The 18,161-nt window shown below is 41.0% G+C and overlaps 1 protein-coding gene across 1 annotated transcript in view; it reads right to left on the bottom strand.

Annotated features, from left to right (window-relative positions):
• LOC126183435 (ras GTPase-activating protein raskol) overlaps positions 1-18,161 on the bottom strand; it is a 403,727-nt gene that overhangs the window by 12,550 nt on the left and 373,016 nt on the right. The window contains exons 5-14 of the mRNA XM_049925423.1: positions 9,732-9,826; positions 9,458-9,608; positions 7,871-7,944; positions 6,301-6,402; positions 5,641-5,825; positions 3,233-3,402; positions 2,821-2,983; positions 2,398-2,656; positions 1,596-1,744; positions 222-388 (exon numbers count right to left, since the gene is read on the bottom strand). Coding sequence (XP_049781380.1) covers positions 222-388; positions 1,596-1,744; positions 2,398-2,656; positions 2,821-2,983; positions 3,233-3,402; positions 5,641-5,825; positions 6,301-6,402; positions 7,871-7,944; positions 9,458-9,608; positions 9,732-9,826 — 1,515 coding nt within the window. The remainder of the gene's footprint in view (positions 1-221; positions 389-1,595; positions 1,745-2,397; positions 2,657-2,820; positions 2,984-3,232; positions 3,403-5,640; positions 5,826-6,300; positions 6,403-7,870; positions 7,945-9,457; positions 9,609-9,731; positions 9,827-18,161) is intronic.

Genomic DNA, 18,161 nt, shown 5'->3' with positions numbered 1-18,161 from the left:
TAAATGCCACAACAGCACTCAACTCCATCGTTAATTAACTCCTAGGATACAATACATGGATGTAGTTTCTAACACACACTGTATCTACCAAAACCAGCACACAGTCTAGCCAAACAGTGGGCACAAAAATATGTAGCTACAGCTATATTAATATCTAAACCTATCAATTTCATTGATATAATTGTACTGAAGATGCAGGTAGTTAATACTGGGTAGCTCACCGAGATAAGTTGTAAGAAATTTTTCATAGCTGGAGCTTCACGTTCTAGGAAGTCATTCATGAATTCCATAAAATTTTCTTTGCCTTGAAAACGTGTGAAGTTTGCAAGTGTTTGCAGTGTTTTTGCAACCAGAGTAAGATTACGAGCAGCCTTCTCATTGGGATATTCTGAAATATACAAGAGGTTACTGTGATAACACAATGTTCATATAAATATTACATTCTTTTTGCTGTTAGTAAATTCTACTGAAGAATAAGATATATTTAATATGAATTAATTCTACAAAACTGTGTAACTCTTTAACTAGTTATGCCAGTTCATTTTATGTAATACTTATACCAGCAAAATACATGCAAAGTGGCAAAAGGACATGTGTTTTGAAAGTTTTGATTTGGCTGACTCCTTGACCCTACCTTGGGTAGGCTCTTGTCATTGTTCAAAAGAGATTATCAGTGTTTTCTGTGAATGTAACCATTCTTTCTACAGGAACAGACTATAACAGTTATGTGAATATTATAACTGTGGGGATTATTGCTGTGTGTGTAAGTATATGATTTATATTTTTTCTGCAATAGCACTGTTGGAATGTGTTCACACACACACACACACACACACACACACACACACACACACACACACACACACACACACGCACATGCGCGCGCGCACGCACACACTCACACAAATACAACTTGCACGCACGTCTGCAGTCTCAGAGAACTGAAACCACACTTTTTGTAGTGCCTATTGCAACTCAGCATCTCTGCTATATGGTGAGTAGCAACTATCCTTCTCTGGTACTGTTACATTTTTCCATTGTTTGATGATTGCCTTTATGTTCTGCACTAAGGATGACATTCTAGACTTTCAGTTTTATATGTCTCATAATTTCATTATATGAAAATTATTCATGAAGGATGCAAAATGAACAAATGAATATTTTTAGTGTTTGTCTGTCTTGGAATCTACAGCCACTTACCTCATGATTAATTACATTTCGGTTTTGTAATGGAATTAGTTTTTACCATATTGATGCATTCCCGATTTAGAACTAATTATTCAAATCAACAGATAATTATGTATTTGTATATTTTCATTCTCTTATGATGTGTATAAACATATGTACTGTATGCATATACAAGAATGAGATGAAACCTTCCAATGTTGTTTAATAATCTTCCCTAGAATTGTGTGATCATAATATTTTATTGTGTGATATATTTGACCCTCTCTTGTGTACTGCAAGCACGTAGCTATAAGAATATTGGCAAATGCTTAATGTTCAAGAACACTGAAATACATTAAAACATTACAATAATGGCAAACACATAAATTTACTGATTTCTTCCAATTCTGCATAACACCTTCACCTACCATGTGTTATGTTAAATAGGCTCGGAGATAAAATGGCTGGGCATAAGAACCGTAAAAATATAGATGCTGATATTAGGTTATCACTGATATCTTCTCGCCCCATTTCAGTTAGCCTCTGTCGGAAAGTGTAGAAACACTCACGCAGCTCTCTGAAAAACAAAAAATTAATATAAATGACAAAATGTAGGAGAAAATAGTAATAGGCAACACTATATATATAAAATTTTACAGCTTGTTTCAGAGCTGTTAGTATGCACATTTATTATGGTGTCAAAGTTTAGTAATAAAACATATGTATGTAATGATATGATATATTCGCTACAGCAGACAGCTCCTCTGTGGAAGAAGCTAGTATGTCTATCTCTCTATGGATTTCTTCCACAATATTCGAGTTTTGCACCATACATCAGTGCAAGCACTAGTATCAGTTACATCTGGTGAGTAATGCCGTGTGCTGTCAGTGTACTTCTAGAAGCCTTGAATAGAAAGTTTAGGAAAATGTTCATCATCATTACCATAAGTAACTGTGCACTGTCAGAGATGATTGAATAAACTGTCAACTGTCTCTGTTTCTGTCAGTGACAAAGTACCACCAGCTATAAACTGCACCTTTCAGTTAATTCATGGCTTATTCACAACTTTTCTTCCATTTATGCTTATTCCCATTTTTATGTTTTTCAGTAAAAAATGCTAAGTAATAGTACAAAAACATTTACACCTATGTTAATGAGCTTACGAAAATATCAACCTGTACCTTTATTGTTTGTCTTGAGTAATTATAGCAACAGTTGAAACTACTTACACTGGAAAAGTATTATGGGAAGCCAGAATGCGAGACCAAGCCATCTCGACAGCTGCTCGCAGATTAGATTGCTGGCGATGAAGGGCAGCAACACTAGACACTTTAAGAGGATCGACTTCACAGTCGTAGCCACTCTCAACAACAGCAGCCACAAGATCCCCTAAAGTATCTTGTAAATATCGGTCTCCCACAAGCTTCAAGTAGGCTTCCATTGCTTTGGTAGCAAGTGAATTTCCCCGAAATGTCAAACGTTCATCATCTGGAAGACAATTTACATGTAACCCAGAGGGATAAGCTCATACAGAAGAGTTAAAGAAATCTGTTTGATAAGTATCTTAAAAGTTCACATCTTAATGTGACAGAAATTAAAGGGAATACACTTGGAAGAAAGTTTTAAATCTTCAAGTTTTTTGAAATTCTTACCAATTCGATCAATATCCATCATTACAACATCTGCCAGAAACTCTCTTGCCATTCCTTCACGTTGCATAACATGCACAAGAGCTGTAGCTATATCCTCCTTAGCTTTTACACTTATAGCAGGCTCCAAGACTTCACATAATATACGGTACTCAGTCTTCAGGAACTGAAATAAGAAGAATACATCAGAAAGGTTTTGACTGATGAACACTTTTTTACATAAAAATGTAAAAAACATTTAAAATCATCTGCTTTCATACATATTATTCCAACAATAATTCTATCATACATACATACAATAGTTAGCTTGAACCAAATTAATTCTAAACACATTGAAACATTTTTGGCGTCACAAATTCATGTTATTTTCCTATATTTGATTGTGTTTATATTTTTATGATTAAATTTCTCATACCTGTAAAAATTCATCATAGACATGCACAGGTAGAATGTCAACTGTCTGAAATCTGCATTTCACCCTTAAAGAGGGGGGATCCTTCGAAAATCCTTTATCTGAGAGCACAGGGTACCACTTCTCTGTCAAATAACGTGATGTTACTTCATGAACTGGGATACAAACACTACCTGTAACATAAGACAATGATTTCTGTAATAAGAAATCTGCAATTATCCATGAAAACTTATTGCACAAAACGATACTTAAAACTGAAAAAGAAATTGAGCTCTGTCTTCTCTCATTTTAACCTTACATAAATCTACAAATTTAATCATCACTAACATTTGGTTCAAAAATCATGAAAGAAGGCTTTACATATGGAGCAGACCTGGAGATGCCGGAAGGTTTCAAATTGATTATATAATGGTAAGACAGAGATTTTGGAACCATATTTTAAATTTTAAGACATTTCCAGTGAAAGGGTGGACTCTGACTACAATTTATCGATTGTGAACTGTAGATTAAAACTGCAAAAAGGTAGGAATTTAAGGAGACAGAATCTGGGTAAGTTGAAAGAAGGAGAGGTTCCTGAGTGTTAGTGAGGGAGCATTAGGCAATGATTGACCACGACAGATAAAGGAGTACAGTAGAAGATGAATGAGTAACTTTGTGAGACAAAATAGTGAAGGCAGCAGAGGATCATATACGTAAAAAAACAAGGTCTTACAAATCCTTGGATATCACAGAAGATCCTAAATTTCATTGATGAAAGGAGAAAATATAAAAATGCGGCAAATGAAGCTTGAAAATTAAAAAGATCCTTGGAGAAAAGAAGCAGCTGCATGAATATGAGCTGAAAAAAATGTTCAAATGGCTCTGAGCACTATGGGACTCAACTTCTGTGGTCATCAATCCCCTAGAACTTAATTAAACTTAACTAACTAACCTAAGGACATCACACACATCCATGCCCGAGGCAGGATTCGAACCTGCGACCGTAGCAGCAGCACGGCTCCGGACTGGAGCGCCTAGAACCGCACGACCACCACGGCCGGCTATGAGCTGAAAGGTGGAAGGTGTATACAGAGATTCTATACAAGGGAGATGAATATTATAGGAAGGAAAGGGGAAGTAGATGAAGTTGAGATGGAACATATGATATTGTGAGAAGAATTTGACAGAGCACTAAAAGACCTAAGCTGAAGAAAAGCCCTTGGAGTAGACTACATTCCATCAGAACTACTGATAGCCTTGGGAGAGGCAGCCATGGCAAAACTATTCCATTTGGTGTGCAAGATGTATTAGGTATTCAGAATACCCTCAGACTTAAAGAAGGATGTAATAATTCCAATTCCAAAGAAAGCAGGTGCTGACAGGTGTGAACACTACCAGTCTATCAGTTTAATAAGTCACTGTTGTAAAACACTAACATGAATTCTTTACATAAGAGTAGAAAAACCAGTAGAAGCTGATCTCAGGGGAGAGCAATTTGGATTCACGTGAAATGTAGGGGCATACGAGGCAATACTGACCCTATGACATAAAGGACAACAAAGAAAAATTTGGAGTAGGAATTAAAGTTGAGGGAGAAAAAATAAAAACTTTGATGTTTGCCAGTGTCACTGTTATTCTCTCCAAGACAGTAAAGGACATAGAAGAGCAGCTGGAAGGAACAGACAGTGTATTGAAAGGAGAATATAAGATGAACATCAATGAAAGCAAAACAATGATAATGGGGTGTAGTCCAATTAAATCAGCTGATAAAAGAATAAAATCAGGGAATAAAAACTAAAATTAATGGATGACTTTTACTATTTGGGCAGCAAAATAACTGATGATGGTAAAAGTAGAGAGGATATGAAATATAGACTGGCAATGGCATGTGAAGCTTTTCTATAGAAGAGAAATTTGTTAACGATGAACATAAATTTAAGTGTTAGGAAGTTTTTCTGGAAGTATTTGTACAAAGTGTAGCCATGTATGGAAGTGAAACATGGAAGAAAAATAGTTTAGACAAGAAGAGAATAAAAGCTTTTGAAATGTAGTGCTTCAGGAAAATACAGAAAATCATATGGATAAATCATGTAACTAATGAGGAGGTACTGAGCAGAAGTAGGGAGAAAAGAAATTTGTGGAACAACTTGACTAAAAGAAGGGACTCATTGGTAGGAACATTGTAAGACATAAAAAGAATCACCAATTTAGTACTGGAGGGAAGTGTGAGGGGTAAAAATCAGAGTGAGATCAAGAGATGAATACAGTAGTAAGCAGATATAGAAGTATATAGGTTGCAGTAGTTATACAGCAATGAAGAGGCTTGTGCAGCATATAGTAGCAGGGGGAGCTGCATCAAACCAGTCTTCAAACTGAAGGCCACAATAACAACAACAACAGCTGTTTGTAAAAGCAGAAAGTTATATACTTACCAACAAGAACATTTTTATCCCGTTTCTTCTTTCTGTCAGCCTCACGAAAGAGATTAATATTTATCATGTTTACAAGGGGTAAATTGTGAAAGTCAAAGTGTTCTCCCCAAAAACACATTTCACCCTTCTGTTTTGATGATGTTCTGGCATAAAGTGTCTTATCAAGACACAATTCACAAAAATACCTGAAAACAGAACACAGTGTTTAAAAATCAGACAATGGAAAATCCAGGATACTGTTACATTGTTTAGAAAGTAATTCTCTTTATCTGCTCTACTTAATGAATGCATCAGTAAACTAACATGCATAAATTTGAGCACTTAAGAACTTGCCAAAACTATATTTATCCTACAGGATAGGTTCACATAGTGCAGTCAGTAGAGCTCTGTGTGTTAAATGTAGATGCTGAATGGAACTCATTGGATGGTAAGCCGTTTTAATCCACTCTCAATGTTCAACATAGTATACACTCTGTTGTGAGTGTCTGTTATTACTGAGAATACATAAAGCTACTATACAGGGCACAATGTAAAAAATTACACATTTATTTAAGTCACATATAAATACAGTGGCATATAAGAAAATTACATTAAGAAAATTACATTAAGAAAATTACATTAAGAAAATTACATTAATAATCCAGGGAAGAAGATACTAACCTCTTCTTATTTGCAAGCCCCTTTGCTTCCAGTATCCATATCTTCATAGAATTGTCAATACGGCGTATGTTCTCTTGGTGTGGCTGCACAGTTTTCCGCACACTGAAATAGTCCAATATTTCTTTAAAATTATTGACAATTGTGTCGAAATTTAAATCATTCACCTCTCGTGTGTGTGTGTGTGTGTGTGTGTGTGTGTGTGTGTGTGTGTGTGTGTTTGGCTGTAAATTGCTACCTCACACATTTTTGTCAAATTGATGAATTTAAGACCTACATAATAATATGTTTTTATATTGTCAGCTATTTCTTAAATAAAGTAACAGCAAAAACACCAAATGATACCACCAACTAGTACTACTGCTTCTAGAAGAAAATGCACAAGATTAAAGTAAACAATTTGCCATGCCTGTAGGTCAGCAAGGCACTGTTACAGTCAAATGTCAGGGAATGACATCAGACAAACACCACGATGACAATGAATTTCTATTTCAGCACAGAACCATATTTTGTGGATAATGTCTGTTTTAGTAAGAACTCATTCCCTGTTTCCAGTATGAGTATATTGACAGCAGAGTTCCACATTCTATGATGCTACAGAATGTGACACTGTCATGTTATCAGGTTGTCACATGAGTCACTACAGAGTGCCATGGAGCTCTCATGAGCCATGATGCTGATGTAATCAAACAGTCAAGAATCTGATAGATGCAGTGGGAAAACATCCTCCCGTTCCCATGACATGGAATATGAAGTTGCCTTACATTTATAATGGAATACATGTTGCATATTTATTTTTGTGATTCTATACAGTATTTGCAGTTTCAGCATATTTTTAATTGTATTTGATGTTTCTCCATCCTATAAAATAATCAAGTCATTTGCTATCTAGTTGCTTTTAAAGGTGGATTCCATCTCTGATGATCTTTATGTCAACAGGACATTAAGTCCTAATCTTCCTTACACCCCATTTTAAGGTGGATCCCAGGACATTCAACTAATGGTAGATTTCAGGTAATAATAAAAATAATAATGCTGTATGAGCCATCAGGCTGGTGCAAGTCTTTCAATTACATGCCACTTCAGCGACTTGCGTGTACGTAAGCCACTAGCACCTGGCATCCCGAGATGGTCTCTCATATAAGTACTAACGGTGCATGACATTGCTTAACTACGATGATCAGGAGGGAACCAGTGTCCCAGTATGGCAAGTCCACTGCTTGATTTTGGGTGAAACATTAAGAAATCATTGACATAAATTTTATTCAGAGAATGAAAGACATTCATTGAAGAACAAGAAGATGATTCTATGGCTAGTGATGTAGCTGTAGTTTCTTTCAATTGCCATCAAAATTCCCTCCACATCTCTTCAAAAATATGATCCCTGATGAGAGTAGGCTACATTCTGCATGCATACAGAAGATAATGAAGAAGAACTGAATAGTTGGAGTGTCTTTCCAAACGTTCTATCATCATCAAGGAATTGTTCATTTAATTTAATTAGTGTATGATTATCACACAAAATTTCAAATCATTGTAATGCTATGCCATGCTCACTGCAAAATAACCGTACCTGTGCATCCACTTGTCACGTTCATCTGCAGTGCGGCATGAAATATACCATGTATTCCCATTTGGTGGTGTTATCTGGAACATAGTAAAATTCACACTTAAAATTGCAATCCTACCTCATTTGATTTACCTCTACCATATGTAATAAATCAATAACATGAGTCATTCACAATTATTTTAATCCTTCATGATTAACATGAAGTATGGAAGCAGAACATATTTGTTATCATTAGTTGTTCACATTGGATTGCAGTATGGCACTGAAATGTAATTAAATGTGTGGATGGCATTCTTAGATAGGAGTCACCTTCTGTGATTTTGGCCACCTGGTGCAAGTCTTTATATCTGATGCCACATCAGCAACTTGTGCATTGATGATGATGAAATAACGATGAGGCCAACACACACACAGTCATGAATGGAGAAAATCCCTGACTGGGCTGAGAATTGAACACGCGGCCCTGTGATTGAGAGCAATGCCAACCACAAGATCACTGATTATGCATTCTGCAAAATGTTAGTTGTGAAATACCCTTTGGCATCATGTTACCTCTTCTAACCATCATGTTAATTTTCATACTCTAACAGAGCAGTCATTCACCACAATGGATCCATTTCTCTGTAAATATGAAGACTTATTCTTTTGTTGGTTTTTCCTGCTGGCCTGAATACTTAAATCCATGTTACAGCCTACAATATGGAGCAATCTGCCATTCATTTACTAAATGTTGTCAAAACAGTTTTGACTACCGTCTTTAACAACACAGTAGCTTTTACACTCTGAGACTAGCAAGCTGAAATCTGACAAGGACTCTTCTCCTGCATCTTTCCTGTTACAGCTGCACATTACACAAAAAGATTACTTTTGGTAAGCCTTCATATATGCACTGAAGAGCCTAAGAAACTGGAACACCTTACTAATATTGTATAGGGCCCCCGCGAGCATGCAGAAGTGCCACATCATGCCATGGTGTGGACTCAACTAATGTCGGAAGTAGTGGTGGAGGGAACTGACACCATGAATCCTGCAGGGCTGTCCATAAATCCGTAAGAGTGCAAGGGGGTGGAAATCTCTTCTGAACAGCATGTTGCAAGGCATCCCAGATATGCTCAATAATGTCCATGTCTGGGGAGTTTGGTGGCCAGCGGAAGTGTTTAAACTAAGAAGAGTGTTCCTGGAGCCACTCTGTAGTAGTTCCAGATGTGTGGCATGTTGCATTGTCCTGCTGGAATTGCCCAAGTCTGTCAGAATGCACAATGGAAATGAATGGATGCAGGTGATCAGACAGGATCCTTATGTATGTGTCACTAGTCAGAGTTGTATTTAGATGTATCAGAGGTCCCATATCACTCCATCACATCAGATGCAAACATATAATGCTAATTTTGTAATGACATTCTCTTCTGAAAGGTAACAAAACTGATAAGGACATATAGCCAGTAACGAAAGTAATACAGAAGATGATGGTCTTGTATTATTATGCAAAGGTATTTCAAGTCTTACGATATGACTCAGAAATGGAACACAAAAACCATTTTCAGTTAAAAGAGTATAGAGGAGATCAAGAAAGCACTATTGTGGACAGACCTGGAAGCAGTGATCTCTTCCCAACACAGATGGGTGCAACAACTTCATCTCGACAGGTCCAGCACCGAGGTCCAGAGTCTGCATAACACTCTGTCCTGACAGGAGTGACTCGTGAGAGCGACTTGTACGTAGTCGTGGTGGTCCACATACCCTGTAATTGAGATGCAAAATCCCTTAAAACACACTTCCCAATTGCTGCATTGCATTGCATTCTTGGGGATTCTTGGCTATAAAGCAAACACGAGAGTAAAACTTTTCAATGTGCAGTACTTACCCTTCAGCATCAACAACCCTCTTCCTCTCTAGTTTTGTGACACTCTTAGTTCTCTTTAGTGGATTGGATCGAAATGAACGTTTGGAGAAGAAATTCTGAAAACAGAAACAGAGTTTGAAATATAGACTTTGATATATTTCTTATAGTAGCTCAAACGAGTACTGCCTATAAACTAAATATCTGTGATCTTGTAATGTATAAGCTAGCTTGAATGCCTTAAATCATTATCATCAGTTTAATTGAATAATGAAAAATAAAATAAACTGAAATGCATCTACATACTCAGTCTTTGCTGATGATGAGTACTGAAAAATTTTGAGTGACTTAAGGTTATTATGCAGGAAGCAGTTACCAGATTTTCATCAGTTACTTAGTGAAATTCATTTACTGTCATGTTTTGTGATTTACATGTGTATGCAGGGCTTATATATTCCTCTGACTACCTGTTACTAACTACACATAACCAATAACCAAGTAATAGAACAAATAGATTATTTAGCCTCATACAGTTTCTCCAATCAGCAACTTTATGGTTTGGGCATAAAAAGGAACTAGTATACAAGTGATGCTTTGAGGTTGTCCTGCTGAACACCAGTCCATACATAATTTCACCATATCTACATCCAAAAAACCGCTAGGGAATATCGTGCCACATGAAATCATTAATCATTAGACAATTGTAGTTAGGCAGCGGGAAAAACATACCGCAAGATCTCTCTTCCGGTCATCGACAAACATTAATGTCCTTTGTCATACCACTGTACAATAATCTAGCGCTGCTGTTTTCCCAACCAAGTGCACAGTTAATTGAGCATGGTTCCTGAAAAGATGACGATGAATACCTCTTGCAGCAGTTCACACAGTATGGTGCTTCAAAGTGCACAATTATCCAGGAATAATGATGCAGAAGCAGCATGGTCACTTCAAGAGGAGATCAGTAGTTGATAGATTATGACTATCTACGTCTACATCTACATCCATACTCCACAAACCACCACATGGTGTGTGGCGGAGGGTACCTTGAGTACCTCTATCGGTTCTCCCTTCTATTCCAGTCTCATATTGTTCGTGGAAAGAAGGATTGTCGGTATGCTTCTGTGTGGGCTCTAATCTCTCTGATTTTATCCTCATGGTCTCTTCATGAGATATACGTAGGAGGGAGCAATATACTGCTTGACTCTTTGGTGAAGGTATGTTCCCGAAACTTTAACAAAAGCCCATACCGAGCTACTGAGCTTCTCTCCTGCAGAGTCTTCCACTGGAGTTTACCTATCATCTCCGTAACGCTTTTGCGATTACTAAATGATCCTGTAACGAAGCGCGCTGCTCTCCGTTGAATCTTCTCTATCTCTTCTATCAACCCTATCTGGTACGGATACTACACTGCTGAGCAGTATTCAAGCAGTGGGCGAACAAGCGTACTGTAACCTACTCCTTTGTATTCGGATTGCATTTCCTTAGGATTCTTCCAATGAATCTCAGTCTGGCATCCGCTTTACCGACGATCAACTTTATATGATCATTCCATTTTAAATCACTCCTAATGCGTACTCCCAGATAATTTATGGAATTAACTGCTTCCAGTTGCTGACCTGCTATTTTGTAGCTAAATGATAAGGGATCTATCTTTCTATGTATTCGCAGCACATTACACTTGTCTACATTGAGATTCAATTGCCATTCCCTGCACCATGCGTCAATTCGCTGCAGATCCTCCTGCATTTCAGTACAATTTTCCATTGTTACAACCTCTCGATACACCACAGCATCATCTGCAAAAAGCCTCAGTGAACTTCCGATGTCATCCACAAGGTCATTTATGTATATTGTGAATAGCAACGGTCCTATGACACTCCCCTGCGGCACACCTGAAATCACTCTTACTTCGGAAGACTTCTCTCCATTGACAATGACATGCTGCGTTCTGTTATCTAGGAACTCTTCAATCCAATCACACAATTGGTCTGATAGTCCATATGCTCTTACTTTGTTCATTAAACGACTGTGGGGAACTGTATCGAACGCCTTGCAGAAGTCAAGAAACACGGCATCTACCTGTGAACCCGTGTCTATGGCCCTCTGAGTCTCGTGGACGAATAGCGCGAGCTGGGTTTCACATGACCGTCTTTTTCGAAACCCATGCTGATTCCTACAGAGTAGATTTCTAGTCTCCAGAAAAGTCATTATACTCGAACATAATACGTGTTCAAAAATTCTACAACTGATCGACGTTAGATATATAGGTCTATAGTTTTGCACATCTGTTCGACGTCCCTTCTTGAAAACAGGGATGACCTGTGCCCTTTTCCAATCCTTTGGAATGCTACGCTCTTCTAGAGACCTACGGTACACCGCTGCAAGAAGGGAGGCAAGTTCCTTCGCGTACTCTGTGTAAAATCGAACTGGTATCCCATCAGGTCCAGCGGCCTTTCCTCTTTTTAGTGATTTTAATTGTTTCTCTATCCCTATGCTGGACACTGTGGCCGCACTGTACTGTATAGAGTACAGTAGAAATTTTCCCCATATTTGGAGGAGGAGGAGATTAGTGTTTAACGTCCCGTCGACAACGAGGGCATTAGAGACGGAGTGCAAGCCTGGGTGAGGGAAGTTTGGGGAAGGAAATCGGCCGTGCCCTTTCAAAGGAACCATCCCGGCATTTGCCTGAAGCGATTTAGGGAAATCACGGAAAACCTAAATCAGGATGGCCGGAGACGGGATTGAACCGTCGTCCTCCCGAATGCGAGTCCAGTGTGCTAACCACTGCGCCACTGGCTACATTGGAGAGTCATGCATCCATTTTGAAGGACAATAAACATCACTTCCAACATCAGCACAATCACAAAGTGCTAAACATCCTTGGCTATCACAGTCCACACTACAATTAGTTGAAGAGAGAAATATCTGAAGAAAACTGGTATCCACACTACCCATGATCAATACAGATATAAGAACCTATGCAGAGAAATACAACAGAATTGTAGGAAGGACAGGTCACACATCATTAACAGCATTTGCAATTAGATAGAAGAACATCACAATCACAGTCCAGTGCGTGATCTCTTCAAGAAACTCAAAAGCATCACCAGTGAATTTAATCTTCATACATGGGCGGTAGACGAGAGGATGTCAACCCCATGAGATACAAGGAAGATTACTGTGAAACGTTGTGTTCTGGAATTAACAACAGCATGGTCGGTCAAGTGGTTGATCAACTTATGTTGGAGATTACACTCTTACGTAGTGAAACAGAGAACACAATTCAACATGTGAAGAACTATGAATCTCCTCATTTAGACTGTATACCTGGGGAGACGATGACAAAAATGTGGCAGGAATGTGCTTGCATTCATTGTGTACAAGAATATGGGAAACTGGGGAGTGGCCACATGACTGGCTGAAGCCTCTCTTCATCCTCCTGCACAAGAAAGGCTCAACCAAGAACTGCTCCAACTACAAACTATTGCTCTCATATACCACTCAAGCCAAATTCTCCTCTACATCTCAAACCAGCATTTGAACCCATATATTCAGTCTCACACATCCACAGAACAAGCAGGTTTTGTTGAAAGGAAAGGAACTCATGAACAGATTCCCAACATACAACAAATAACTGAGAAATCTTGACAGTTCTGTGTTCCTGTTTTCATCTGTTTCCTTGACTGTAGGAATGCATTGACTGTGTTGTTTGGGAGAAGTTGTGGCTAGTGTTTTGCAGAGTTTGATGTCCTAATGCACTTAAGAGCTCAGATCAGAAGTCCACACAACCTCATAGCTGTGACAACAGATTCTGGTGCATGTGATTTTATGTGTATCAAAAGGCGTCAGAAAGGGTTGCGTTCTAATCCCCTCAACTTTACGACATTTATGCAGAACATATCATTAGGAATGCTCTTCACGGTTGGACTAACGGCATCTCAATTGGTGGCAGAACTACTAACAACATGTGATTTACAGATGATACCATGCTATAGGCAGTAGCAGAGATGAACTTGCTGAGCTACTAACAAAAGTAAACGACATCAGTCAATCACACGGATTAGGACTCCAATCTCAGTTTAAGTCCAAACTCGTGATAATTGATTAAGGAGCATGGGTTCTACTCGCAGGTCGATTTACAGGAAGTGGAAGTCACACAGTCTTTCATCTATCTCGGGTAACCATCTGTGACACGGGAAGCTGTGAAGATGAGAAGACGACGGGTCACACTAGGGTGAGTTACTACGAACAGAACTATAACAAACACCACAAAGGTCTGGCTGGTTGAAACACTGGTGTTTTGTGTCTCCTTTTATGGCTGGGAAACATGGACCCTTAAGGCCAGAGACAAACAGCGTTTTGATGCATTTCAGCTCTGGTGGTGGCACAGGATGCTGCACATAAAATGAACCAAAAGAATGAAAAATGTGTCCATCATTAAGCAATTCACTATCTCCAGGCACCTTTCTTCTTGCATCAACCAAAAAATTCTCCAGTTCTCTGGCCATATTGTGAGAAGAGTTGGAGAAAGTCTAGAGAAAATAATCACAGAAGGGAAGATAGAGGGCAACAGACCGAAGGGAAGTGCAGCGAGTACATGGATAGACCAAATTGAGAATATATCCGGTCTATATTAGCAGGAGGGGCCACTGTAATGTGGATGTCGGCAAGTGTGATTGTGGTACTCTGTAATGCAAACTCGACAATCTGTGGCTGGACAAGAAAGAAGCCACGGACGTGGCTCGCTACTGTGCTGAAAGACTACGATTCGGTTTCCGGACACGAAAAAGCGAAGTAAAGCAAATTAAGCAGGCTCTATGAGAAGCTGATAACCATCCAATACGGAGACGCATTTCGACAATGCAATTACAATGGTCGTAGCATTAAGTAAAAGTTGGTAGTGAGACCCCTCCTGGGTCTGTTCCTACTCCACAGATTGAGAACTTATCCTTCCAAGACAAAATGACACTGATCATCGACTAAGGCACAGACTACTTCGGAGAACAATATCGACAGTGTGTCACGACAACAGACATAACATGAGAGCTGAGCGAGATGGTTAACAACACTTCTTTTTTTTGGGGGGGGGGGGGGGCAGGAAGGTTGTTCAAATCCCTGACCCAACAGGTGGATGCCAACACAAATTTTTCCACAAGCTACAGGCTGTTCATCAACTCAGCTATTGCACTGTCGACGAAACGACTACTTCCCTTTAGATTTATTTTCCGTTTACATTCCATTGGACTAGAAGTTCCTATGATTCGAGATCATGGTACATGTCGTAGTGTTTCTACAAGTTACTACTCTGGCGAACTTTTGTACTTTTTTGAAGTACAACTCAGTTTCAAAATTTCATTTTTAACTCGATCCATCATACACTCCTGGAAATTGAAATAAGAACACCGTGAATTCATTGTCCCAGGAAGGGGAAACTTTATTGACACATTCCTGGGGTCAGATACATCACATGATCACACTGACAGAACCACAGGCACATAGACACAGGCAACAGAGCATGCACAATGTCGGCACTAGTACAGAGTATATCCACCTTTCGCAGCAATGCAGGCTGCTATTCTCCCATGGAGACGATCGTAGAGATGCTGGCTGTAGTCCTGTGGAACGGCTTGCCATGCCATTTCCACCTGGCGCCTCAGTTGGACCAGCGTTCGTGCTGGACGTGCAGACCGCGTGAGACGACGCTTCATCCAGTCCCAAACATGCTCAATGGGGGACAGATCCGGAGATCTTGCTGGCCAGGGTAGTTGACTTACACCTTCTAGAGCACGTTGGGTGGCACGGGATACATGCGGACGTGCATTGTCCTGTTGGAACAGCAAGTTCCCTTGCCGGTCTAGGAATGGTAGAACGATGGGTTCTATGACGGTTTGGATGTACCGTGCACTATTCAGTGTCCCCTCGACGATCACCAGTGGTGTACGGCCAGTGTAGGAGATCGCTCCCCACACCATGATGCCGGGTGTTGGCCCTGTGTGCCTCGGTCGTATGCAGTCCTGATTGTGGTGCTCACCTGCACGGCGCCAAACACGCATACGACCATCATTGGCACCAAGGCAGAAGCGACTCTCATCGCTGAAGACGACACGTCTCCATTCGTCCCTCCATTCACGCCTGTCGCGACACCACTGGAGGCGGGCTGCACGATGTTGGGGCGTGAGCGGAAGACGGCCTAACGGTGTGCGGGACCGTAGCCCAGCTTCATGGAGACGGTTGCGAATGGTCCTCGCCGATACCCCAGGAGCAACAGTGTCCCTAATTTGCTGGGAAGTGGCGGTGCGGTCCCCTACGGCACTGCGTAGGATCCTACGGTCTTGGCGTGCATCCGTGCGTCGCTGCGGTCCGGTCCCAGGTCGACGGGCACGTGCACCTTCCGCCGACCACTGGCGACAACATCGATGTACTGTGGAGACCTCACGCCCCACGTGTTGAGCAATTCGGCGGTACGTCCACCCGGCCTCCCGCATGCCCACTATACGCCCTCGCTCAAAGTCCGTCAACTGCACATACGGTTCACGTCCACGCTGTCGCGGCATGCTACCAGTGTTAAAGACTGCGATGGAGCTCCGTATGCCACGGCAAACTGGCTGACACTGACGGCGGCGGTGCACAAATGCTGCGCAGCTAGCGCCATTCGACGGCCAACACCGCGGTTCCTGGTGTGTCCGCTGTGCCGTGCGTGTGATCATTGCTTATACAGCCCTCTCGCAGTGTCCGGAGCAAGTATGGTGGGTCTGACACACCGGTGTCAATGTGTTCTTTTTTCCATTTCCAGGAGTGTATCATACTGACAACTGCAGAATAAAATACCCAACACAAAAAGCGCTAAGGATTACCGCCGTACCCAACATATGTTGATTAAATTCTTATACTTTGCAATACTCAATCCATGAGCAACTGGATAAGAGATCCCCGTTGTAATGCAGGGAGAGTGTCTCTGTCGCTACGACGAATGGAATAGTGATGCCGGTCAAGTGGCTGGGATGTCGTCGGACGCCATACTGCCCAAGATGGACAACAGGCATTTGATTGTGACCACATTCTGGCTGCTCGTAGCCCAGCAGACACTGGCCCACATTGTTAAGGGTGGATCGCCAGTTTTCGGTTTGGGGAAAACATCACTGCCTCAGTCAAATGCAGTGGTTAACAACGTGTTGATGACAGGGGTCGGTGTCGACTGTAAGAACAGTAAGAGCAGGGAAGAGGACCACCACAGTCACGCAAATAGCTGCTGGACAATAACAACTGAGAGCTGACGTCGCATCCAGAACCAGCTAGTGACTATTGCTCAGGCGGTCCTACTCTGAGATGCAATGGTTGCACAAGGGGCGCGGAAGGCTGAGAGCACCACCATCCATCACTAAGCTAGTTTGTACTCGGGGCTAATATATTACTCATTTTATTTTACATATAAGCATGAGCAACACGAGTGACTCGCGTGCCGTCTTACATGAGTGATTCGCGTGTTTATTTGCACCCTCATTTGAGCTGATTTTTTTAAATATGCAATTACAAAAATAAATGGTTCAAATGGCTCTGAGCAGTATGGGACCTAACATCTGAGGTCATCAGTCCCCTAGAACTTAGAACTACTTAAACATAACTAACCTAAGGACATCACACAGATCCATGCCCGAGGCAGGATTCGAACATGCGACCGTAGCGGTCGCGCGGTTCCAGACTGAAGCGCCTAGAATCGCTCGGCCACTCCGGCCGACTACGCTGTTAGATTTTCTGTAAATGTTTTTATGTTGTAGATGTCACAATGAATTAAGATTCTACGAAATGTGTTTTCGTACTAGTCCTAAGACGAAATTGAAATCTCAACAAATTTTCTAATTAACTACTGAATTCCAACTTCAAGCTGGGGGCGGATGGGCCTAGAAACGTCCTTGCCTACACGAGCACCTGCGCGTATTCCACGTCACAGGCTGGAAAGATTAAACACTGTAAGCACGGAAAGGGCGCACGCCGGTGACGCGGAACATTCCACTTGCCAACAGTTCACATTTAAAGAAAAAAGTGGATGAAATGACGGCCGTAACACGTCCGCCGGCGAACAATACAGGAACCTATTGGCTGGTCATGTGCATCCGTTTGTTTCCCTACCTGTACGCTGAGCCAAGACAGGGGCCACACCATCACTGCAGAACACCACTTCACAGACATGAGGATTCATGTGTGGTGCTTCTGCCCCACTTCTCCCCACATAAGGCCACTAATCACAACCCCGACGACACATCTGGAATAGCAGTGAGCGGGATACATGGCCCTTGGACCCAGCTGGGACAAATATCCGCGATTTGTTCAGTCGCGGAGCAGAACAGCTCCCTAACGTGTATTGTGGAGTCGTGTCACGACGCATCGCCGTCTTCATCGGGGCGAAAATGGGCGCTACCATTACTGGTTAGGTGTGTCTGATTCAGTTTCTCGTGA

Source organism: Schistocerca cancellata, chromosome 4, assembly GCF_023864275.1.
Source record: "Schistocerca cancellata isolate TAMUIC-IGC-003103 chromosome 4, iqSchCanc2.1, whole genome shotgun sequence".
Classification (NCBI taxonomy): domain Eukaryota; kingdom Metazoa; phylum Arthropoda; class Insecta; order Orthoptera; family Acrididae; genus Schistocerca; species Schistocerca cancellata.
The sequence above is the reverse complement of the archived record's forward strand: the minus strand, read 5'-3'. Positions and strand labels throughout refer to the sequence as shown.